Source organism: Hypanus sabinus, chromosome 20, assembly GCF_030144855.1.
Source record: "Hypanus sabinus isolate sHypSab1 chromosome 20, sHypSab1.hap1, whole genome shotgun sequence".
In the NCBI taxonomy this organism is placed as follows: domain Eukaryota; kingdom Metazoa; phylum Chordata; class Chondrichthyes; order Myliobatiformes; family Dasyatidae; genus Hypanus; species Hypanus sabinus.
Window position 1 is genome coordinate 17,869,490 of NC_082725.1, and position 26,385 is coordinate 17,895,874.

A 26,385-nucleotide genomic window follows, 5' to 3' on the forward strand; every position below is an offset into this window, starting at 1 on the left:
TATAATACAGGAGATCTTTAGTCTCATTAAATCTATGCCAACTTTCAGAGCCATACCATTAATTTTATTCCTTTTCTACCTCCCCCCCCCCCCCCACCCCAAGAACTATGTTATTTCACAGGTGCTAACTAAATCCACACAAACAGCATCGAAGTATAGGATTGAATCTGAATTCCTGGAGCTATGAGTCAGCAACAATACCTGCTATGTTAGTGTGTTATCCATTATTTAGCGGGAAAAAAACTTACATTCCTTCATTCTTGCCTAGAATTTACTCCATTGTCATTTAAGTGTTTGCAATTATTAAGACAGCAATTCTGCCCCCACAATCTCTTATTCTAACTCCTTTCTCTTTCTATTTGTTGACCATTTTGATTTTAATGTTATCACTGCTTTGCTTTCTTCCCCAATATTCAATTATTGGGACAGTCTGGCCCTATCATGTACCCTTGTCACTTCATTAGTACCCAACATTTCAAATTACCAAGGCAAAATATTTCAGAGGCGAAGAGATAAGCTTTGCTACATGCGAAACAGTGCAAGTAACCTACCCCTGCAAACCCTGGGTCATAATGCAACAATTCAAAATGCAAGTTATCTTTGTTAATTATATCAGGATCTGGATTTCAAATCAGACTAAAAAAAACTTCTTTAATCACATTTCCAGCAAATTTGTCAGTAACATAAGGTTTTAGAATATAATAATTTGAAGTTAGGAAAACATTCAGAACAGTGGAGGCTACTTTAATGAACCTTAATCTGAGAAATTGCTTTTCAGGTGGAAATTAGACTCTGAAAATCTGTTAGTTAGTCACATTTGTCTCATTAGAGACTATTTTTATTCTAACTTCATTTTAAATTCAGCAACAACCAAATACAAAGTTCAATTAACTCATTTTCAAAGCTTTCTTTGCAGTCATACAGTGGAGCAAGTGAATCTGTTCTAAATGGCTCAATTTCAATGATGATGCTTTTGTTTAAAACGAAGTCCACAATAACCACATGTTCCAACTTTTGTTTCTTTATCCTAAAAAACACAAAAAGATTATTCTAGCTTTCAGATGCACAAAAGTATTATAAACTATTATTCACTAAATATAAATGTATTCACTTTGCATTCATACAGAACTTCCAGTCAGAATCAACCTTCCTTAAAGTATCAAACCTGCTTAGTGATAATCGGTCAATTTTATTTTTGATTAATATTGAATATAATTTTATAAAGAAAATTTGTAAAAATTATCAATATAAATTACCTTAGAGGATATACTAATGAAAATTGGTTTTAAAAGACATACTGCTCATGTTTTGAAAAATCTGTACAATGTAAGTATAGTATGGCTGTCGCATATAACTTATGTTTTCACAATTATGTTACAAGTCAATATATTTCATTTGCTGAAGTCCATACACGGCATCAAGTAAATTTATGATCAATTGTTACTTTTTGCAATATGCCTTATGCAAGTTGTTATGGTAAATTAAACACTTACCAAGTTTATGTACACCTTAGGATGCCCTCGAGCTCCACCACCGCCATCACATGAAACCACTCTGTCTGTTACTTCAGTTATTGGTTCCTCGGCTACTAAGTCAATAGCAAAATTTTCATTTACCTACCAAAATATAATTGGAAAGAAAAGGAATTAGGATTTAACTTTAATTGTAATGAATGTTATACCTAGCAGAATACACGTGCTGATTTGCTCTGGTACCATTTATTAAGAACTTACATAAATATCTCAATAACAGCCAATGTGACCAGGACAAGTAATGATGTGTGCCCTTAACTAGACAAAAGAATTGCTACAGGAGCCATTCTAGGAGAAGATAAACCAGGAAAAGTAATTTGCTAAATTTAATTTTGGGTCACTAACTCTGCTTCTCTCTGCCAAAGCTGCTGAGTATTTTCAGTATTTACTGAGTCTGTGTGATATTAAATGACAATGTTCTGTTCCTTTCCCTACCCCTCAAACATACACACAGTGGCCATTTTACTTCGCACCCCTATAAGGTACACCAACATCTTCTACTGCTGTAGCCTATCCACATCAAGGTTCAATGTGTTCTGCATTCGGAGATGCTCTTCTGCACACCACTGCTGCAACACAACACAAAGTTATTTCAGTTACTGTTACCTTTCTAACCAACATACACAAAACTCACAGGTCAGGCAGCATCTATGGAGAAAAAATACAGTTGACGCTTTGGGCCAAAACCCTTTGGCAGGACTGGAGTAAAAAAGATGAGGAGTAGATTTAAAAAGTGGGGGAGGGGAGAGAGAAACACAAGGTGATAGGTGAAACCAGGAGGGGGAGAGATGAAGTAAAGAGCTGGGAAGTTGATTGGTGAAAGAGATACAGGGTGGAGAAGGGGGAGTCTGATAGGAGAGGACAGAAGGCCATGTAAGAAAGTAAAGGGGGGAGGAGCACCAGAGAGAGGCGATGGGTAGGCAAGGAGTTGAGGTGAGAGAATGGTGGGGAGGAGTGGGGGCTTTACTGGAAGTTCAAGAAATCGATGTTCATGCCATCAGGTTGGAGGCTACCCAGACAGAATACAAGATGCTGTTCCTCCAACCTGAGTGTGGGCTCACCATGATAGCACAGGAGGTCATGGATTGACACGTCAGAATGGGAATGGGTGGCCACTGGGAGATCCCACTTCTTCTGGTGGACAGAGTGTAGATGCTCAGCAAAGCTGTCTCCCAGTCTCCATTGGATCTCCCAATCACCTTTCTGTCTGCTGGAACCAGTTTGGCCATTCTCCCCTGACCTCTCTCAACACCCATTGAACTGCCACTCACTTGTTAATTTTTGCTCCTCGCACTAACCTCTGTAAACTCTAGACTGTTATGCATTAAAATCCCAGAAGATCAGCAGTTTCTGAAATACTCAAATCACCCCATCTGGTGCCATCAAACATTCCACAGTCAAAGTCATTTAGATCACACATCTTCCCCATTCTGATGTTTGGACTGAACAACTGGTGTTCAGTTATTCATTACTGGCATGGAAAAGATCCATGGTGTTACAATAAATGTTCAAATATAACTTTTTTATCCATAGATAATTAAAGAGATTAATAACGAATAGCAGCAAACAATATTCAAATATAATTCCTAATCACAGGAGTATATTGTTACAGGTCAAGTAGGAGGAGAGTGAGAGAGGATGTCATTTGTGACAGCGATAAAGAATACTTTGGCATTGAGGCATTCGGAGAGGAGAGCAGCTGTGTCCAAAGCAGTAAAACTCGAGGCTTGTTATTGAATAGAGAGTTAATGATAAAAGATGTGAAGAGAGCCAAGGAGCGAGAACAATTAAAAAATATCAGTAAAGTGAAGGGAAGCTCAGTAATCAATGCTTTGAGGGATGAACGAGAGTGATGGGGAGGAGGGGAGGGAAAGAGAGAGATTGAGAGAGAGGGCGGGCAGGGAGGAGAGGGGGAAGGAGAGAGAAGATAAACATTTGGGTTAGTTAATAAATGGACATGAAGGAAGGAACATAGGGAACAATTTGGATGGTCTGCATTTTGGTCACACTAGTCCATGAGCTTCTCACAGAGAGGTGATGGAATAATAGACACAGCTATTAAGAACATTTAGAATAGAAAATGAAGAAAAGAGCAAAATTAAAAAGAGCTTTTAAATGAGTCTGATCCCGAACAAAGCAATTGATGCAATCATCCACAGTAACTCAAAGATGGCAAAGACTATGTTCACAATGGAATGGATATTCTGTGCAGGACAATGGTAAATTAAACTAAGTAACCACTGGAGAGACACTGCATGCTCTCTGCTGCATAGAATAAAATGAGACAGAAGTTTAAATAAATATTAAAATTGCATAAAGAGCTGACAAATAGAACCAAAGTCAGGAGATACCAGGACAAATGAAAACTAATTTTGTTTTAGATTTTGAACTTTAAAATAAAAGCTGTCTAATATTAAAATTGATTTACTACTGTAAAATTAGTACTATTTTAAATATTTTAGTGCATAAACGGAAATAAAGGAGTGGATAGTCCCCTGACCTCCCAGTGCAATAATATGCAAAAACTTACTTCTTTTTGTCGACCAATAAATCTGATTTTTCTATAATCATCCTCGTCATAAACCTGAAGCAAACAAGCAAACAACTGTGTGTTATGAGCACTTAATATCAATTCCATTGATGCCAATCATAAATACCATACAATCCCAACAAGGGCATTTGATAACATTAATTTCTTAGAATGAGGACTGCAACTTTAACTGAAGTACAGCGTTTTTTTTAAATTTGTACTATGTATAAAAGTAAATGTATTGAAAGTAGATTTTGAGTCTCATGCAGAAAAATTGCTGGACTAACTTGACAGGAACATCAGCATCTGGGGAAAACACGTTAACCTTAAGATGTTCATCAAGAAATGGTGTGCATGATGAAATGGCAGGATCTGTACCATCAATAGAATATAATGTCAGAAAACCGAATTAAAACTCATCTTTCAATCATAATTGAAGCAAACACTGCAAAGGACACAGTTCCTCAACACAAACACTGGAGTACTTGTACCAAGCTTTATCGTCAAGCAAAAGCCCAGCCAGCAATCGTGCTGAGTGTCATAGCCTTTATTCAATGTCTCCGTTTTCTGTATATGTCCTGCCCCACTAGCAGGACAGACCAAACAACGGTGATGTTATGGAATAGAGGTTAACATTGGTAGTTTGTTAAGCTGACCGGTGGTGTAGTCCACCTGCGTCAGACTTTAAGGCAAGCGGTCCGGGATTCAAATCCGACCAAATTCTTGCACACTTTCCATTCATCGTAAAAACAGATAAAAATACTAAAGAAATTGCAAGGTTGTCAGCTTATGCGACAGAAGGTACAAAAAGGAACAACACACAGCTGGCAGTTTATAGGGCCGAGTAATCCAATGTAATGACTGGACAACATGAAGTCTCACCTCAGGCTAAACGAGCAACGAAACATGTGCCTGGCTTTCCCCAATGAATGAATCACCACTCTGATAACAGAACTTCAACATCGATCACAAGAATGGCTTAGTAGCACCACAACTTTCTGAGTAGGTCAAGTCCTGAATGAAGTATCAGCCAGATTGCAGTCACATGTACATGGTTGGTGGTGAGGAGAAACTTCTTCACTCAGAGTGTCGTGAGAGCGTGGAATGAGCAGCCAACACAAGTGGTGCATGCCAGCTTGATTTCAACTTTTAAGCGAAGTTTGGATGGGTACATGTATGGTAGGGTATGGAGGGTGATGGTTTCTATGCAGGTCGATGGGAGTAGACAATTTAAATAGTTCGCACAGACTAGATATGCCAGAGCATCTTTCTGTGCTCTACTTTTCTATGACTCTATAATCCAATTTTAGGGAAATGATCATATTTTCACACTTCTCTGGTCATGTGCTGGACAGGCATCAGTCCATTATTGTGTTGAAGGGGGACAATTGGGAAAATGTTCTGTCTTTACAACGGGAAACTTGCATTTGTGTGTTGTAGCAGTATAACTGAACTAAATTAGATAAGATGCAAAACAAGAGTAGCTAAACTGTGCTCCGTTATAATCTGTAGTCATAAAACATGGAAACTTCTTTGGTTATCAAGTAATGAAACAGCCATTTACACTAATCTGACACAATTACCATTTTATTTGTCCTGCACTTTACTCAGACTCTTCTACGGACCTACACAAATGAAGAGCAATTTATAGTGGCCAATTAATGGTCAGGTACGTGACTCAACCTACCACTACTAATCAATCAGGGACCAAACCTTATTCAATGACTCAGAGGTAGATCTACAAACATCTAAAATGTACCAACTTACTACTGCTGTAAAAAGGTTTGTGCAATCAATGAAAGCAGAGCATTCCAAATAGGGCTAAGATATCCCTACAGCCGATAGATCAAATAACAGCTTCGCAGATTTGACACATCCAGTGATGAACAGTGTACAGTGAATCAGCTAACAGAAATGGTCCCTTGATTGTCCCCATCCTAAATGATGTTCCCAGAAGTGATACAAAGAAGTAGTATGAGGAGATTTGGTTTGTCACCTAAAACACTCAAAAACTTATACAGGTGTACAATGGAAAGCATTCTGACAGGCTGCATCACTGGCTGGTATGGAGTGGTGGGGGGGGGGGGGGGAGGGTTAGTGGCTAATATGCAGGATTGAAAGAAGCTACAGAAAGCTGTAAAATTAGTCAGCTCCATCTTAGATGCTAGCCTCTGTAGTATCCAAGACAACTTCAAGGAGCAGTGCCTATGAAAGGTGGTGTCCTTTATTAAGGAACCCCTCACCCAACACATGTCCTCTTCTCATTGTTATCGTCAGGAAGGAGGTACAGATGCCTGAAGGTACACACTCAGCTTCTTTCTCTCTGCCATCCAATTCCTAAATGGACATTGTACCCATGAACACTATTTCATTTATATTATTTATGTTTTTGCACTATTTTTAATTTAATATACATATATACTTAAAGTAAATGATTTTTTTTCTATATTATCATGTATTACAATGTACTGCTGCCGGTAATTTAACAAATTTCATGACATATGCCAGTGATATTAAACCTGATTCTGTACAAAACATCCCTGAAGTAGGTGTAACTGTGTCCAATTAGACAAGAGTCAAGGCCCTGCAGCTTCCTCCAAAGTTCTGCATCATCACGAGTATACACTGACACAGCAAAGCCTAACGGCCCCCAAAATCCCAGATGCAGTGCTGAAGACTTGTATTTTGGAACTAACTAGCCCAGTTGTTCTAAAAATGCTGAACACTTGCAAAGTTATTTCTTATCCTCAAGAAGCAGTACAACCAATATTCAATTAATCAGCTTCCTCTCTTGAATCAACAGAGACGAAAAGTAAGTGACAGGTTCTAAACCTGTACCTACACCTCCACCCTCACCATCATTCGTGGCCTCAAACAGTCCTTCCAGATAAGAAGGCACTTCACCTGCAAGTCTGTTGGCATCACTTATTAAAATCAATGCTCCCAGTGGAGTCTCATTTACATCAGTGAGATCCAATGCAGATGGGGCACTAATTTACTGAGCACCATTACAGGGTCTCCAGGTGGCCACCCATATCAATTTGACTACACACCATGATTCTGAAAGAGTTAGCAGGAGAGATTGTGGAGGCATTAGTAATGATCTTTCAAGAATCAATAGATGGTTCCAGAGGACCAGAAAATTACAAATGTCACTCCACTCTTCAAGAAGGGAGGAAGGCAGAAGAATGGAAATTATAGGCCAGTTAGTCTGACCTCAGTGGTTGGGAAGATATTGGAGTCAATTGTTAAGAATGTGGTTTTGGGTAGCCTGGAGGTGCATGATAAAATATGCCAAAGTCAGCATGGCTTATTTCAGGGAAAATCTTGCTTGACAAACCTGTTGGAATTCTTAAGGAAATAACAAGCAGGACAGGCAAAGGAGTACTGGTGGATGCAGTATACTTGGATCTTAAGAAGACCTTAGACAAGGTGTTGCACATGAGGCGACTGAGCAAGATAAGAGCCCATGATATTAAAGGAAAGATTCTATCGTGGATACAGCAGAGGCTGATTGGCAGGAGGCAAAGAGTGGGAACAAAGGGAGCCTTTTCTTACTGGTTGCTGGTGACTAGAGGTGTTCCACAAGGATCTGTGTTGAGACTACATCTTTTTATGTTGTATGTCAATGATTTGGATGAAAAATTGATGGTTTTTGTAGCCAATTTTGTGGACGATATGAAGGTAGGTGGAAGGGCAAATAATGTTGAGAAAACAGGGAGGCTGCTGAAGCACCTAGACAGATTAGGAGAACAGCCAGAAAAGTGGCAGATGGAATATAATGTCAGTAAGTGTACAGCCCTGCACTTTGGTAGTAGAAATAAAAGGGTACAGTATTTTCTAAATGGGGAGAAAATTCAAAACTCGAGGTGCAAAGGGACTTGGGAGTCCTCATGCGGGATTCCCTAAAGGTTAACTTGCAGGTTGAGCTGGTGGTGAGGAAGAAAAATGCAATGTTAGCATTCATTTCAAGAGGACTAGAATATAAAAGGATATAACTTCGAGACTTTATAAGACACTGGTGAAGCCTCACTTAGAGTATTGTGAGCAGTTTTGGGCCCTTATCTAAGCAAGGACGTGCTGACATTGGAGAGGGTTCACAAGAGGTCCACGAAAATAGTTCCATGAATGAAAGGCTTATCCTATGAAGAGCCTCTGGGCCTGTACCCGCTGGAAGGGTACATGTCATTGAAATCTATCAAATACGTAGAGTGGATGCGGAGAGAATGTTTCTCCTTCTCCCAACCTCACGCCGTCTCCGGGTTTCTCCATTTACACCCCCTTGGACATCAAACCCCCCCCCCCCCCCCCAGTGTACGCCGTTCCCCGGTCGCACCCTCAACACCTTCACCCCCACAGTACTTTCCCCGCTGCCCGCCCCAGCCTACCTGTCCGGTGTGCGTTACTCGCTCCGCTGCCTGCAAGACGGCGACCGGGGTGCTGCTGGCCAGCCTCACACCCGCACCCGGGCTGCCGGCGAGCAGCCTTGTGCCCGCACGCAGAGCCGCCGAGGACCAGAGCCGGCGACCCGCCACGGCCGCCATGTTGAATCGGTCACCTTCAGGGAAGCGAGCGGCGACCTGTGCTCCGCCGGGTCCTACTGCCCGCACTCTCCGCTCAGGCTCTCCAAGCACATTTTGAGCTGACACACAAACCCTTTGAATTCAAAAAGAGCATAATCTGGGCTGCTGTCTCCTAACATTTTTGTGTCAAATCGCCTTACAAAAATTCTTCTCAGTCTACTCATTGATCAAAAGCATTTTTTATTTGTCGTACTGCTGCCTGAAGGATGAATATTGTAAATGTTTTCTGGACAAACTCCAAGTTGCTTTTGAAGAGTTTCGTGGTAGAATCTACATTCAGGTGAGGATACTGACGAACCTGAGTTTAATCTTTCAAACAGCAGGCTATTTCATTAAAAAAAAACATTGAAGAATCAGCCTTGACTATTTACTTCAAACGGAAGCGCGATTTTTTGTCAATACGAACAAAAAATGCTGAAATCTGTATACCAAGTGAGAGTAACAGAGGTTATACATTTAGCAATATTCTCTTGTTATGTAGAAATGTTTCAAAACATTCAGAAGCAATTTTGTTTATTAATGAATAGGTTTTAACAAGTCCTCCTTTGAGCCTCTATTACAACTGAACGTATTACTGTTTTACTTCCAACACAGATAAACCATTTGATCATGAAATGTGAAGGACTAACCCATGAGCGTGTAACATGACGGACCTAAGGGCCCTGCGGAAGCCAGCCAGCCGAGCTCGACGCAGGGAGCCCGGAAGGACCGGTTAGTCTTTTCCCGACATCCGTCCGACCGAGCAGGAGCGGGTCCGCGGTCTGAGAGGATCTGGGACGGGACGGGGCTGGGGTCAGGTCGGTTACAGGCGGTAGACATCGTCTGATGTTCCGAGGGGGTCGGGGATGGGGCCCGCGGCGGTTCGGATTCTGTCTCTGGCCTGGGCCGGCTCGGTTCTGTTTGGAGGCTGGCAGTCGGGGCCCAGACCCCGGGCGGTTCGTATTGTGGGTCCGGGGGAGGGGGGAACGACTCAGGCTGGCAGTCGGGGCCCAGACCCCGGGCGGTTCGTATTGTGGGTCCGGGGGGAGGGGGGAACGACTCAGGCTGGCAGTCGGGGCCCAGACCCCGGGCGGCTCGTATTGTGGGTCCGGGGGGAGGGGGGAACGACTCAGGCTGGCAGTCGGGGCCCAGACCCCGGGCGGCTCGTATTGTGGGTCCGGGGGGAGGGGGGAACGACTCAGGCTGGCAGTCGGGGCCCAGACCCCGGGCGGCTCGTATTGTGGGTCCGGGGGGAGGGGGGAACGACTCAGGCTGGCAGTCGGGGCCCAGACCCCGGGCGGCTCGTATTGTGGGTCCGGGGGGAGGGGGGAACGACTCAGGCTGGCAGTCGGGGCCCAGACCCCGGGCGGCTCGTATTGTGGGTCCGGGGGAGGGTGGAACGACTCAGGCTGGCAGTCGGGGCCCAGACCCCGGGCGGTTCGTATTGTGGGTCCGGGGGAGGGGGGAACGACTCAGGCTGGCAGTCGGGGCCCAGACCCCGGGCGGTTCGTATTGTGGGTCCGGGGGGAGGGGGGAACGACTCAGGCTGGCAGTCGGGGCCCAGACCCCGGGCGGCTCGTATTGTGGGTCCGGGGGGAGGGGGGAACGACTCAGGCTGGCAGTCGGGGCCCAGACCCCGGGCGGTTCGTATTGTGGGTCCGGGGGGAGGGGGGAACGACTCAGGCTGGCAGTCGGGGCCCAGGCCCCGGGCGGTTCGTATTGTGGGTCCGGGGGAGGGGGGAACGACTCAGGCTGGCAGTCGGGGCCCAGGCCCCGGGCGGTTCGTATTGTGGGTCCGGGGGGAGGGGGGAACGACTCAGATTATCATGGGGGTTTAGGCTGCAGTGTAGGGGTGTAGATGGATTAGATTTTAAAAGCAAGTGTGGGGAAGGATGAAACCCTAGTTTGAGGGTAGGTGCTCGTGAGATTGGTGTGTGTGCTGGGTGGAACTGGTATTTCAGGCATTTGATGTGACCATAACATCTAAATCAAAAGACAGAAAACGCTTTAAGAAGTTATAGATTAGGCAGCACCCTTTGACAAGGACCCTTATGGGAATCAGAATCAGGTTTATTATCACAAGTTTATTGCGATAGGTAATCCAGAAGAGAAAAAAATAATAATTTTTTAAAAAATAAATAAACAATTAAATCAATTACAGTATACATATTGAATAGATTTTTTTAAAACTTGCAAAAAAAAAGGAATACTGTATATTTTTAAAAAGTGAGGTAGTGTCAAGGGTTCATTTCCATTTGGGAATCGGATGGCAGAGGGGGAGAACCTGTTCCTGAATCACTGAGTGTGTGCCTTCAGGCTTCTGTACCTCCTATCTGGTAGTAACGGTGAGAAAAAGGCATGCCCTGGGAGCTGGAGATCCGTAATAATGGACGCTGTCTTTCTGAGACACCACTCCCTGAAGATGTCCTGGGTACTTTGTAGGCTAGTACCCAAGATGGAGCTGACTAGATTTACAACCTTCTGCAGCTTCTTTCTGTCCTATGCAGTACCCCCTCCATACCAGACAGTGATGCAGCCTGTCAGAATGCTCTCCATGGTACCACTATAGAAGTTCCTGAGTGTATTTGTTGACATGCCAAATCTCTTCAAACTCCTAATGAAGTACAGTCGTTGTCTTGCCTTCTTTATAACTACATTCATATGTTCAGACCAGGTTAGATCCTCAGAGATCTTGACACCCAGCAACTTGAAACTGCTGACTCCTTCCACTTCTGATCCCTCTATGAGGATTGGTATGTGTTCCTTCGTCTCACCCTTCCTAAAGTCTGTAATCAGCTCTTTTGTCTTACTGACATTGTGCCAAGTTGTTGCTGCAGCACCATTCCACCATTCCTATGTGACCTTTCGTCACCACCTGAGATTCTACCAACAATGGTTGTATTGTCAGCAAGTTTATAAATGGTATTTGAGCTATGCCTAGCCACACATTCATGTGTATGTAGAGCAGTGGGGTAAGCACATACCCCTGAGGTGCATCAGTGTTGATCGTCAGTGTTATGTTATCACTATTCCACACAGATTGTGATCTTCTGGTTAGGAAGTCGAGGATCCAATTGCAGAGGGAGGTACAGGGGCCCAGGTTCTGCAACTTCTCAATCATGATTGTGGGAATGATGCTATTAAATGCTGAGCTACCTATAGTTGATGAACAGCATCCTGTCATAGGTGTTTGTGTTGTCCAGGTGGTCTAAAGCCATGTGGAGAGCCATTGACATTGCATCTGTCATTGACCTATTGTGGCAATACGCAAATTGCAATGGGTCCAGGTCCTTGCTGAGGCAGGAGTTTAGACTAGTCTTGACCAACCTCTCAAAGCATTTCATCACTGTCGACGTGAATGCTACCAGGCGATAGTCATTAAGACAGCCCACATTATTCTTCTTAGGCACTGGTATAATTGTTGCCTTTTTGAAGCAAGTGTGAACTTCTGCCCATAGCTGTGAGAGGTTGAAAATGTCCTTGAATACATTTGTTGGTTGGCACAGATTTTAAGAGCGTTACCGTGTACTCCATCAGGACCTTATGCCTTGCGATGGTTCACTTTCTTTAAAGACAGCCTAACATTGGCCTCTGAGATGGAGATCACAGGGTCATCAGGTGCAGCAGGGATCTTCACAGCTCTAGTTGTGTTCTCCCTTTCAAAGCAGGCATAGAAGGCGTTGAGTTCATCTGGTAGTGAAGCATCGCTGCCATTCCTGCAGTTAGGTTTCGCTTTGTAGGAGGTAATGTCTTGCAAATCCTGCCAGAGTTGTTGTGCATCCCATGTCGCCTCCAACCTCATTTGAAATAGTCTCTTTGAGACAACATCCAGCATTTTTTTGTTTTTGTAGACACTGTAAATTTAGATGGTTTTAGTTCTACTTCCTGGAACCTATGCTGGAAATGCTACATTTGAACAAGGTATTAATCTGCCAGGAACAAATCATGGTCTTGGGTACACCGTGATCGCCTATGTCATGCCACACAGCACATAATGAATGATTAATCTGACCTTGCATTAATTGACATTTAAGAGTGTCAGTCATTTTTTTCATTAACTTGCCTTTAGGATGAAGCCTTCACCAGTCAAATCTGTAATTAGCACTTCTGGGCTGTCCTGAGAAGGTAGTTGTAGGCCCAGTATATTGATATAACTAGTTTGGTAGACTTGAGTTGGAATCAGTTATGTCACCATGAGACCTGCCTAACCCAACAACCAACCTAATTATTCTCCCCGCATTTCCATCTTGAGATTTATCCAGTCTCCTGTGTACTTGGGGCAATAGTAGCTAACAAACACAAGTAACTGCAGACTGACACAGAGTTTGGTCCTTAAACATGAGTTAACTTTACCCATCCCTCCCTTCCCCTCCCCACACACACCTGCTGAGTTCCTCCAACAGATTGTTCACTGTACCAGGTATCTAACCCACATGTTTTTGGGACTGGGAGGAATGCATGTGGTCACAAGGAGAATGTACAAATTTTACACATGCTTTGCCTGCTGTCGGGGTTGAACCCGGGTTTCTGGAGCAGTGAGGTGCCTGCTCTACTAACTTATGAAAAATACAGCTGGAAAAGACTGTAACTGTAAACTGAATACTAATTAAAAAAAAATACGGCTGGAAATCTTTAATGGTAATGCTGAATAGACTCATCAGATAGTCGTTAGAGCAAATGGAACAAAGGTTGTTTAATGTCATTTCCTGTACACAAGTGTAAACGAGAACGTCGTGGTTAGCACAACACTTTACAGTACCAGCAACCTGAGTACAACTTCCACTGCTCTCTAAGGAATTTGTATGTTCTTCCTGTGACCGCATGGATTTCCTCCAGGTGCTCTGGTTTCCTCTCACAGTCCAAAGACATAACAGTTTGTCGGTTAATTGGTCATTGTAAATTATCTGTGATTAGACTATTGATAATTGGGGGGTTGCTGGGCAGTGCAGCTTAAAGGGCTAGAAGGGCCTATTCTGTGCTGTATCTCAATAAAAATATTACTCCAAATCTAAAGCAGCAAAAAGAACACAATAATAGAAAATCTGTAATAATATAAATACATAAGATAGCTTATATATATATATATAAATTGTATGTACAGAAATGATGCTAGGTATAGGAGTGTCTACATAAGGTGAGGTGACTGACAGGAAATGAGAAAGTAGAGATGGTGGGGTGTGGGTTAGTAGGTGGAGGTGTTGATAAGCCTTAATGCTTGGGGAAAGTAACTGTTTTTGAGTTCTAATTTTAATCATACAGTTCCAAAAGAAAGAAAATCAAAGAAGTCCTTACAGATAATTAATGACAGTAACCAATTCAAACAATTAGACTCTTGTGCTCTTGCCCATGATCTATACCAATGTGCTTTAGTGCTGACCTTTGGATGGCAGTAAGAACCGGGACAGGAAAACAGACAGCTGGAGGAACTCAGTGGGTTGAGCAGTCACTGTCGAGGGAAAGGAATCGTTAACATCTTGACATTTGCAGCAAGATATAACCAAATTCCTAATATTGTAAGTAATGGAGTAAACACACTATAATAGAAAAATAAAAAGGTGTGCTATTAACGAATTACTTTGAGGTGTAGTGTTTGCTATGTAAGCAGATGTAAAACCTTTAAATAGATTTGATTCATTTCAACCTCATTCATTTTGTATTAACGTCAGAAGGTTATAAGGAGAGAATTAATTTCCATTACTGCTCTATACTAAATCATGTATTTATCATTACAGATGCCAACAAAATGGCTCTACTTGTCAAGAATCTTTTCCAAGTGGTCAACAAGCCTTTTTTGCAATGGAATAGGTTCTCAGTGCTTTGGACGTCAGTCAGCTCTGTGATGCAGAAGCATTTGATTATTCCTGCTGCAATGAAGCCCATGGTTTGGCCAGATCATTACAAAGTGAGACCAATTGCCATGTTGTTTCTTGAACCACATCAGCAGCAAGGCATACAGAACTGTGCTGGAATGAAAACAAAGAGTGCTCTACAGAAGCGCTGCAAGGACTGCTTCTTTGTGCGTCGACGGGGTCGCTTGTATGTGTATTGCAAGACTCATCCTCGGCACAAACAAAGGCAAGGTTAACCTGGAGACAAAGTTCAATGGTTAATAAATTGCAAATCAGAACTTAAAACATGTACTAAATAATTTTGTATTTTTATTAATGCTCACCAGTTTTGAACAATATTTTGTGAAAGTCAAAACTTTGTTATACATTTTAGTTTGCATTATTGTTTGGAAGAATTAAGTTTGAATTATATGTAAAAGTGTTGAGCGGCTCAAATATAGTCAATGAAACATATAATTATTTTATATAAAATAAGTGACTTGTATTGAAATTTTCGTAATCTGACAGTACCCCAAAGGTGTTGCTGGAGCAAATAAAATGCTTTTGAAGTCTGGTCACTAACTTACAAGAGAAAGCACTTTTGCATGCTGTAAGTTTCTAAACTCTCCAAAACTTTACCAAGCTTCGCACTAATCATTTTTTTAATTCAAATTATTTTTACACGTACATCAAAAAATAAAGTGAAATACGTCATTTGCATTAACAACCAGCACAACCTCAGGATGTGCTGGGGGCAGCCCGCAAGTGTTGTCATACATTCTGACACGAGCACCTCGTGCCCGTGATGTTCAGAACAACCCAGAATACAACATGAACAAAACAATAACAGCAAAACCCCCTTCCTCCTTCCCATCTACACAAAAGGACAATACTCCAACCAGAGGATGGGCCTCCTGTCTACAGGATTTGGCCATCGTTTTTTGATTTTTCAGGGTCTGAGCAATGCCACCAGAGTTCAAAGTAAATTTAATATCAAAGTACATATCTGTCATCATTTGCAACCCTGAGATTTGTTTTCTTGCAAGCATACTCAATAAACCCAATAACCATTTTAGTATCAATGATAGATTGCACATAACAGGACAGACAACCAGTGTGCAAAAGACAAGAAACTGCAAAATACAAAATGAAAAATAAACATTGAGATGATGAGTCCATAGATTGTAGGAACAGTTTGGTGATGGGGCAAGTGAAGTTATCCTTTCTGATTCAATAGCCTCCCAGTTGAGGGGTAGTAGTTGTTCTTGAACCAGGCTGTGTAGGTCCTTTGGCTCCTATTCCTGATATCAGCAGCGAGAAGACAGAGTAAGCTGGGTGGTGAGGATCTGATGATGAATGCTTTCCTGTGACAGTGCTCCGTGTAGATGTGCTCAATGGTGGGGAGAGCTGTGTACACTACTTTTTGTAGGATTTTCTATTAAAGGACATTGGTGTTTCCATGCCAGGTGGTGATGCAGCCAGTCAATATACTCTCCACCACTTATCTATAGAAGTTTGTCAAAGTTCTAGATATGCTGAATCTTCGCAAGGTTCTAAGAAAGTAGGGGAGCTGCCATGCTTTCTTTGTAATTGCAGTTGCATGCTGGCCCTGGAAAGGCCCTCCAAAGTAAAAACACCAAGGAATAAAAAGGGTTCTAGAAGTAAGCCTAGCAATTATAGACCTGTCAGTTTGACATCAGTGGTGGGTAAATTAATGGAAAGTATTCTTAGAGATAGTATTAATAATTATCTGGATAGACAGGATCTGATTAGGAGTAGCCAGCATGGATTTGTGCCTGGAAGGTCATGTTTGACGAACCTTATTGAATTTTTTGAAGAAGTTATGAGGAATGTTGACGAAGGTAAGGCAGTGGATGTAGTCTATATGGACTTCAGCAAAGCCTTTGACAAAGTTCCACATGGAAGGTTAGTTAAGAAGGTTCAGTCATTAGGTATTAATGCTGGAGTAATAAAATTGATTGAACAGTGGCTGGATGGGAGATGCCAGAGAGTAGTGGTGGATAATTGTTTATCGGGATGGAGGCCGGTGACTAGCGGGGTGCCTCAGGGATCTGTTTTGGGCCCAATGTTGTTTGTAATATACATAAATGATCTGGATGATGGGGTGGTAGATTGGATTAGTAAGTATGCCGATGATACTAAGGTAGGAGGTGTTGTGGATAATGAGGTGGGTTTTCAAAGCTTGCAGGGAGATTTATGCTGGTTAGAAGAATGGGCTGAACGTTGGCAGATGGAGTTTAATGCTGAGAAGTGTGAGGTTCTACATTTTGGCAGGAATAATCCAAATAGAACATACAGGGTAAATGGTAGGGCATTGAGGAATGTAGTGGAACAGAGAGATCTAGGAATAACAGTGCATTGTTCCCTGAAGGTGGAGTCTCATGTAGATAGGGTGGTGAAGAAGGCTTTTGGAATGCTGGCCTTTATAAATCAAAGCATTGAGTACAGAAGTTAGGATGTAATGTTAAAATTGTACAAGGCATTGGTAAGGCCAAATTTAGAATATTGTGTACAGTTCTGGTCACCGAATTATAGGAAAGATATGAATAAATTAGAGAGTGCAGAGATGATTTACTAGGATGTTACCTGGGTTTCAGCACTTAAGTTACAGAAAAAGGTTGAACAAGTTAGGTCTCTATTCATTAGAGCGTAGAAGGTTGAGGGGGGATTTGATCAAGGTATTTAAAATTTTGGGAGGGATAGATAGAGTTGACGTGAATAGGCTGTTTCCATTGAGAGTAGGGGAGATTCAAACGAGAGGACATGATTTGAGAGTTAGGGGGCAGAAGTTTAAGGGAAACATGGGGGGGTATTTCTTTACTCAGAGAGTGATATCTGTGGAATGAGCTTCCTGTAGAAGTAGTAGAGGCCAGTTCAGTTGTGTCATTTAAGGTAAAATTGGATAGGTATATGGACAGGAAAGGAGTGGAGGGTTATGGGCTGAGTGCGGGTAGGTGGGACTAGGTGAGATTAAGAGTTCGGCACGGACTAAGAGGGCCGAGATGGCCTGTTTCCGTGCTGTGATTGTTATATGGAATATAAAGTTGCTGACTATCTCCACCTGTGATCCCCTAGTGAGAACTGGAAGCTCCAGTTTCCTCCCCCTGAAGTTAATCATCAGCCCCTTTGTCATGCTGACTTCGAGTGAGAGGTGGTTGGTGAGGCAGATTTTCAACTTCCCTTCATAACCAGCATTTATTGCCTTTCTTGTGAACTCCCTTCTAGTGCTATTGGATAGGGTGTTGAACCAGATGAACATGACAATATATTTATAAATCAAAGTGACATGGCTGAGGGAAACCTGCAACCAGAACTATACTCCTCCTGTCCTTGTCCTTGGTGACAGAGGTCACAAGTTTGAGAGGTGCTGTTTGTGTAGCCTAGGTGAGTAATCACAGTGCGCTTTGAAGATGATGCAAAATACAGACATTGTCAGTGAGGGATTGAATGTTCAGAATGGTTGAAAGAGCATCATTTGGGTAAGCTGCTGTATCTGGGATAGTGTTAAGCTCTTTGAGTTGATGGACCTGGACACATTGATGTAAATATAGAGTGTTTTATTATGTACCTGCCTTTGCCTTGTGGACGATGGAAAGGGTTTGTCAGAAGGCAAGCCTGTGTCTCCGTGTTTTCATTTGTTGAGAAGTTTCAAATGGATTTGAATATTGTGCCAATATCAGTTAACATCACTATTTCTGACTTTGTGATTAAGTGAAGGTTGTTAAAAGAAATGAAGATAGCTGGCTCCAGAACACTCCTGAATAATAGGTGCTCTTGTAGAGATGTCCTGGAGCTGGGACAATTTACTTTCAACACAACTATTTTCAGAATCAGGTTTATTATCACAAATATGTTGTGAAATTTGTTTTATGGCAGCAGTACAGTACAAGACAAAAAAGTTCCTATCAACTGCAATAGGAAAGAAATAGCGAAAGAGGAAGAACAAGATAGTGTTCATGGACCTTTCAGTTTACATACCACCTGCAGCCAACTATTATCAAGCGCTTGAGATGCTGCATGATGCTATCTCCAAATGAGAAACAGTCCATCCCGCCACATTTCAGATCATGATCAGAAACGTCAACCAGGCTTGTTTGAAGAAACCCTGCCCAATTACTGTCAGCATATAGTTTGAAGTACCCAAGATCCCAACACACTGGACCACTAAGATAAGGAATGCCTACTGTTCCATGCCCAGATTGCATTTCGGTAAATCGGTCACTTGGTTGTTGTCCTCCCTGCATACAGGCAGAGGCTAAAGAGCAAAGCTCCAGAGATTAAGGCAACAAAGAGGTAGTCGCAGGAGGCGGAGTGGATATGGAATTGCTTCAAATCAGTGGACTGGGTCATGTTCAAGAACTCATCTGTGGATCTGAATGAATACACCATGGTTGTCACAGACTTTTTAACAACAGTTGTGGATGAGTGTGTCCCCACAAAATCATCCAAGGTCTTTCCCAATCAGAGCCCCTGGATGAATCATGAGATCTTCAATCTGTAGAAAGTCAGATCAGAGACATTCAAGTCTGGTGACCAAAAAAGTTACAAGAGGTCCAGGTACAATCTCCGGAAAGCGATCTCATGGGCAATTCGGCAATTCCAGATTAAATTGAGTCATTGAAGGCTTGAATACTATTACCTCTTATAAAATTAAATCAAGGGACATAGACAAACGCAGGTCTTCACTTTCAAATGAGCTCAATGCCCCTATGGTGGCTTTGACCATCAAAACATGGAGGAGCCATCGTGAGCTCCCACAGCCCCCAATGATCCTGTGATTTCAGTCTCTTGAGGCCGATGTGCACACAGCCTTCAGGAAAGTGAACCTACAAAAAGCATCCAATCCAGGCGGGATACCTGGCCAAGTACTAAAGATCTGTGCTGATTAACAGTTTCAAGTGTTCACTGAGGTCTTTAACCTCTCGCTTCGGCAGTCTGAGGTATCCACCTGCTTCAAGCAGATTTTAATTATGCCAGTGCCTAAGAAGAACATGGTGACCTGCTTCAGTGATTATTGCCTAGTAGCACTTACATCCACAGTGATGAAGTGGCTGGAGATGAAACTTATCAACTCCTGCCTGAGAAGTGACTTGGATCCACTCTGTTTTGCCTTTCGGAGCAACACTTATTGGCTCTTCACTCAACCTGGACGATCAGCACAGCGTACATCAAGATGCTTTTTGTTGACTACAGCTCTGTACTCAATACCATCACCCCCTCAAAACGAATCAATAAGCTCCAAGACCTTAAGCTCAATGCCTCCTTGTGCAATTGGATCCTTGATTTCTTCACTTGCAGTCTCCAGTTGGTGTGGATTGGCAACAACATCTCCTCCATGATCTCCATCACTACAGGTGCACCACAAGGGGGTGTGCTTAGCCACCAGTTCTACTCACTTTACGTTTAATGACTGTGTGGCTAAGCACAGCTCCAATGCTGAATCAAAGGTGGTGATGAATGGCCATATCGGAGGGAGATTGTAAACCTAGCTGAATGGTGCTGTACCAACAACCTCTTACTCAATGCCAGCAAGACCAAGGAGTTGATTATTGCCTTCAGGAGAAGGAAACTAGAGGTCCATAAGCCAGTCCTCATTGGAAGAGCAGAGGTGGAGAGGATCAGCAACTTTACATTATTATTTCAGAGGACCCGTCCTGGGCCCAGTGCATTTACAAAGAAAGAACAACAGCACCTTTAATTCCTTAGGAGTTTGTGAATATTCAGCATAACATCTAAAACTTTGACCAACTTCTGTAGATGTGTAATGGTGAGTATATTGGCTGGCTGCATCACAGACTTGTATGGAAGTACCAATGTCCTTGAATAAAAAACACCACAAGAAGTTGTAGATATGACTGAGTTCATCATGGGTAAAGACTTCTCAACCATTAAGCAAGTCTACACAAAATGCTGTTGCAGGGAAACAGCATCCATCATCAGGGACCCCTACCACCCAGGGCATGGTCTCTTCTTGCTGCTGCCACCAGAAAGAAGGTACAGGAGCCTAGGAACTCATGCCACCGGGTTCAGAAACAGTTGTTACTCCTCAACCATCAGGGTTTTGAACCAGAGGGGATAAATTCACTCAGCTTCACTTACCCCATTACTGAACTGTTCCCACAACCTATGACTCTGCATGTCATGTTCTTGATATTTATTGCTTGTTTGTTTGTTTATTTTTTTCTCAACTCAAGCTGGTAAAACCTGAGGTACAGGCATAGCCAGTCACACTCATTCGACAATTGCTAGGAACTTCCAGAGTATTCTGTTGATGTCTAGTATTGTGATTTCTGAAGATTTACATAGATATTACTGTGTAGCCCTAATTGTTTAATGCTATTGTGTGGTGCCTTTGGGATAACACCAGTTGCAGATATTACTACCGGGACAATGTATACCTTGTTCAAATTCCAAAGTTTTTCAATTTCCTCTTTTAATTCAACGTATTTGTGGAGTTTTTCACTTACTGATTTCTGTAAGCTATGTGTACTTGGAATAGCTATATCTATTAAATAGGTTGTTCTTGCTTGTTTATCCTGTATTATTATATCTAGACTGTTCTATTATTATTCTCTTTCTTTTTACATTTACACAGTTTGGTATCTTTTGCACACTGGTTGAATGCCCAGAGTTGGTGTGGTCTTTTTTTATTCTATTATGGTTATTATTCTATTATGGATTTGTTGAGTATGCCTGCAAGAAAATGAGTCTCAGAGTTGAAGTGATGGTTTGTGGACTGTAGTTTTGATGGACTTTGGATCCATGTTCTTTGGGGCTTTGAGGCTTCTGCTGTTGCTTGCATGTTGGGGGGGGTGGGGTTGGTGCTCTTGCTGACGCAGGTGGGGGGGAGGAGCGTCCTTGCTTTTGCTGCTGTTTGGGCAAAGGGAGGGGAAGGGCTGGCTTCGGGGCTTCAATGTCTCTTTCATTCATTCTATGTGGTTTCTTGGTTCATGGATGTCTGTGAAGAGTATGAATTTCAGGTTGTATATCATATGCATACCCCAATATTAAAGTGAACCTTTGAACATGGTGACATATATGTACTTGATAATAAATTTACTTTGAACTTTGAATTTTAATATTTGTTATCCCAACCTTTTACTGCCTTCAAATTAAGTCAAGATTAATCAACACCTCAACTCCATTTTAATTCCACAGCATCATATCCAATGATCCCTAATATAAAAATATGTCCAAGGTGCCTTACAACAGAAATACATGCCAGCTATTCTTAATAAACCTATGAAGTTATCAAAGCTTTTTTTAGCTTACTCATGGCTACAGATCTGTATCTACAGTACATCTGTGTAATAATCCACATATACTTTCATCAGGAGTCAGTGATTCTTTAATGTGAATATATTATATATATATATATAAATTTAAAAACCATAGCACAAAATATGTGAATATAGTTATAAATATGAATAAATATACAATATATGTTTTAATTGGCACATGTTGAATAAATTTATGCATGACAACTTCTACGATCCTTTGGAACATGGATTGGAATTAATGTTCATTTGCAAAGCTAATTTTATTTCAAGTCGTAAATTTACATGAATTCTTACTCAAAATGCACAGTATTACAAAGAACACACCATACATAAACTTCATGTTAGCATACCATAATGCCACAATTATTTGAGCAAAAAACTTTAAAACTTAGGTTATGACTGTTAAAGTTATCATCTGGCATTTCTTTTTATTGATTAGGTTGTGAGCTGAGGATTCAATCTTGACATTTTCACACATGTAACTGGTTAGGTTGTTTATTAATTGAATGATCTTCCATATAAACAATATATTCATATTTGAATTACTTCTGTCAAAGACAAAACATACAATTTTTTTATATTTGCATTTTCCTTTTCAGCACCAATGCCAACTGTAAGTACACCCAGCAACCTTTTTAAACAGGCATGAAATAAAATATATTTATATAATGCAATGATCCATGAAGGTTACCATAACATCAAAGGGCAATATTAACCGCTTGAATGAAATTCATTAGAAATGAACTGCCGCTTAAATTAATTTTCCCACAGTCATGACTCTGTAATGCTGGGAAAAGGGGCTGTTCATCTGCTCAATCTGACAGGCAAGCCTTCATTTATTTCATTTATTGGTGCCTACATTAACCCATGGGTTAGTCTTCCTGTGTTTTTCTTTGAGGTTTTGCACACTGTACAGTGCAGGTTGATGAACAGATTCTGTAATTAATGTCTAATCCAATTTTGTATTTATTCAAATATGACAGAAAAACATCTAAAATGAAAAATTAAAGAAAATACTTTACAATATTAATCTTTACTCACTATTTCTGTAAAAATTAGACTAGCAACCTCCCTCATAATATTACAAGATGAAGGGTTAATAATATACATAATCAGACCTGTCTTTTTTACATTAAAATACTGTAATTGATATTGACTATGACTGAAGGTGTTTATAGGAAGCGCACATTTTCTTCAGAGATACACCTATACATATGTTTACATCAATCCAGTGGATGACAGCAGGTCTCCATCAAAATGGCAAATCTTTGCCATGAGCCCAAGAAGTGCTAACATACTACTTAATCAGGTAGTAAATCATAGAAAACTCCCGGCATTTCTGGGTTCCTACATCCACACATATACATCTTACTTACTTACCTAAGATCATCAACAGTATTGGGATAAAGGTGATGACAGTAGCTCGCCAGAGTTCTCTGTCCTGGCCAGTCTTTCATTACTAGGTGAAGATCCTTCCTCTCCCAGGGATGAGGTCTTTGGAACTTCTGTTGGAGTTTCTGTAGCTCTGGGTCTTATGGGATGGGGCTGCCATCCCATGCTCAACCCTCTTCCATTCGCAACCTGTCTTGGCATTACTTTAAACTGATTGGGAGAATGTACAGGAAGGATGTAAGAGGCCAGCCATGGTGGAGTTACATGTAGACATCCCTCACAAGAAGTAGTTAGATAGTGAACAAAATCAATATTTGGCTGAACTTCCCCAGTGCTTGCCATTAAAGGTCACTGAAGCAAATTATTTTACTCCTTCTAACTCCTTGGATGAGCTTAGCTAGCTTCGAACTGCAATGGCAAATTTTGTGACAGGAGAAATACACTCAGTTGCCACTTTATTAGGTGCACCTGTACACCTGCTTTTTAATGCAAATATCTAATCAGACAGTCATGTGACAGCCACTCAATATATAAAAGCATGCAGACATGGTCAAGAGGTTCAGTTGTCATTCAGACCAAACATTAGAATGGGGAAGGAGTGTGACTCTGACAATGGAATGATTGTTGTGCCAGGTGGGGTGATTTGAGTATCTCAGAAAATGCTGATCTCATGGGATTTTCACATACAACGGTCTCTAGAGTTTACAGAGAATTGTATGAAAAATAAACAAAAAAATCCAGTGAGTGGCTGTTCTGTGGGCGGGAAAAAGCCTTGTTAATGAGCGTCAGAGGAAAATGGTTCAATCTGACAGGAAGGCAACAGTAATCACACGTTTCCACAGTGATGTGCAGAAGAGCATCTCTGAATCCACAGCACGTCAAGCCTTGAAGCGGATGGGTTACAGCAGCAGAAGACCACAAACATACTGTACATTTAGCGGCCACTTTATTAAGATACCTCTAATTTTACTAAATGTTGATGCTTCTCTATATAGAAGCAAAATTCAAGGAAGAAATGGATTGCATATCCAAGGTCAATTCATACCAATTAAGTTAGGATACTAAGACACTGTCATACCACCCTTTGCAATACTCCTTCCATATTAAAAGTTTATGCTCTATGTTATTAGGCATCCAGGGAATCCTAGCTTCCCACTTATTAGTAGGCAGAAAACCACTAAAACTGAATACTGGCTTCAAGTTGATGAAACATTGAGCCAAAGCAAGGTAGGAAACAACAACAAATTGATGAGACATAGGGAGAGATATAGAACATTGCATCACAGTACAGGCTCTTCGGCTCAAAATCTTATGCAGACCTTTTCACCTACTCAAGATTAATCTAACCCTTCCTTCCCACATAGCCCTCCATTTTTCAATCATCTATGTGCCTATCTAAATTTCTTTTATTGGTCCCTAATGTATCTGCCTCTACCATGGCCCTGACAGCATATTCCATAAATTCACCACTCTATGTGTGAAAACTTACCTCTTACATCCTTCCTATCTATACATTCTTCTAATCACTTTTAAATAATGCCTCCTCAAATTGGTCATTTCTACCCTGGGAGAAAGTCTCTGGCTCTCCACTCAGTCTATGCCTCTTACCATACTGTACACCTCTATCAAGTCACCTCTCATTGTCCTGATGAAACTTAGTAATTCACAGTTCTAATACTGTGGGAATTTTTAGAATCACACAAGAAGTTTGAATTTGTTCAGCAAAGAGGAGTTCTTGAGATCATAATCTATTATTGACCACAAAGGAAGATGAACAGTTTGGTTAAGAAGATGAAATAATGTCGATCTCAACATCTCAACATCTGCGGTATATTATTTGCTTATAATCATGTGAACCTACCTGAAGAAAACTAGAGTAAAATGTATATTTTAACTCAGCCAGTATTATGATGTTTAATCAATGCAAAACTCCTCTTTACATCAATCTTTTAATACAGTTACAAGCAAAAGCACTTACATTTTTAAGAGTTATACTCTAGGTATTATTAAAATAATTAAAACACATAATCAGAAGACATTACATGAAATTGTTCTCCAGTAAAAGGAAATACTTGCTTAAAAAAAATTGAGCCCCAGTGTGCTCACCTTTTGTCCTTTGAGGACAAATAACAAATATGTTTTTGATAAGTCTAACATTAGTGACTTCTCCTTTAGCCCAGGGCTATATGGTATTTCTGACTGCAAAGTGTGGACAAAAGAAAACAGTTTCACATTTTAAAAAAAAACATTGCATGGGTTAATCATAACCATACAGAGATCGCAAGGCTGCTAATAAAGAAAGAGACTGCTTATACCAAGGGAACTGCATAGTTTATTGTAAATGAACTGCAGGGATTATACACTCCCTCTGCATGCAATAAAGTATTTCAAGCATGTGCTTCCCAATTAATTATTTACAAGCTTAAGCAGGAGGCTTTGGTTTAGGTAAGGAATAATCAAAAGTGCTAAATATTTAAATTGCAAAACATGTCTTACTTTGGAAGGTGTGGAAAAATCCTAAGGAGTCATTTGATTTTTGTTCAAGATTCAAACAAAGTATTTACAAAAGAATTAAGGATAACAAAGGGCTTTTATTTAACTCAACAAAGGACAAATTGCCTTAACAACAAACAATCTTCAACAAAGAACACAGAAGGTCAAGCAGCATCTGTGGGAGGAAAGGAAATATCAATATTTCAAGTTCAAACTTTGCATCTGGATCTGGTCCTGATAGAGCAATGTTAACTATTCCTTTGCTTCCACAGATGCTTATCAACCTGCTGAGGTCTTCCAGCAGATAGGCTGTCTCTCCAGATTCTAGACACACCTTTCTCCTTGTGTCTCCAGTGAAGTTCTCTGGATAATGTCACAAATGGCATTTATAATCATTTTATCTACATCATAATGCTTTTGTATTACCACTATAATATTATATAAAATACAATATTTATTCAATTTTTATATGTACTTCAACACACAGGGTAGTAGAAGCAACAGAAAATAGAGCAAAGAGCAAAATGGTGGAGGATGGGGTTAGAAGAATTGTCAAGGCTTTGAGTTGCGGCTGTCAGGACTGAGAGAGAAGAGGGAAGAGAGCCATTATAAAGATGTGAGACAGGTAAGTGATAGATGAATTAAGCAGTGTTGATGGGCAGTTGATGCTAGGTGGGGTGGGGAGGGGAGTGAAGTTGGGAGACCAGAGGCAGCTAAGTGATGAGTGGAAGGAGATGAGGGAAAGAA

At 41.2% G+C, this 26,385-nt stretch overlaps 2 protein-coding genes across 2 annotated transcripts; one reads left to right on the forward strand and one right to left on the reverse strand.

Moving 5' to 3' along the window:
- Positions 1–631: 631 nt before the first annotated feature.
- ndufs6 (NADH:ubiquinone oxidoreductase subunit S6) lies at positions 632–9,306 on the reverse strand. Its single transcript, XM_059945146.1, has 5 exons — positions 9,275–9,306; positions 8,451–8,718; positions 4,063–4,116; positions 1,494–1,616; positions 632–1,027 (listed from the first exon to the last, which is right to left on the reverse strand). The coding sequence occupies exons 1-5, from the start codon at positions 9,289–9,291 to the stop codon at positions 959–961; spliced, it is 531 nt and encodes a 176-aa protein (XP_059801129.1). The 5' UTR covers positions 9,292–9,306; the 3' UTR covers positions 632–958.
- On the forward strand, positions 9,240–15,030 carry mrpl36 (mitochondrial ribosomal protein L36). The gene is made up of 2 exons (XM_059945147.1): positions 9,240–9,356; positions 14,357–15,030. The coding sequence occupies exons 1-2, from the start codon at positions 9,290–9,292 to the stop codon at positions 14,707–14,709; spliced, it is 420 nt and encodes a 139-aa protein (XP_059801130.1). The 5' UTR covers positions 9,240–9,289; the 3' UTR covers positions 14,710–15,030.
- The last annotated feature ends 11,355 nt before the right edge of the window (positions 15,031–26,385 follow it).

Coding starts and splice junctions, on each gene's coding strand:
- mrpl36 (XM_059945147.1), top strand. CDS start 9,290: ATGACGGACCTAAGGGCCCTGCGGAAGCCAGCCAGCCGAGCTCGACGC. Junction 9,357..14,356: donor CAGGGAGCCCGGAAGGACCG/GTTAGTCTTTTC, acceptor TTATCATTACAG/ATGCCAACAAAATGGCTCTA.
- ndufs6 (XM_059945146.1), bottom strand. Junction 1,617..4,062: donor TTATTGGTCGACAAAAAGAA/GTAAGTTTTTGC, acceptor ATATTTTGGTAG/GTAAATGAAAATTTTGCTAT. Junction 1,028..1,493: donor CTAAGGTGTACATAAACTTG/GTAAGTGTTTAA, acceptor TGTGTTTTTTAG/GATAAAGAAACAAAAGTTGG.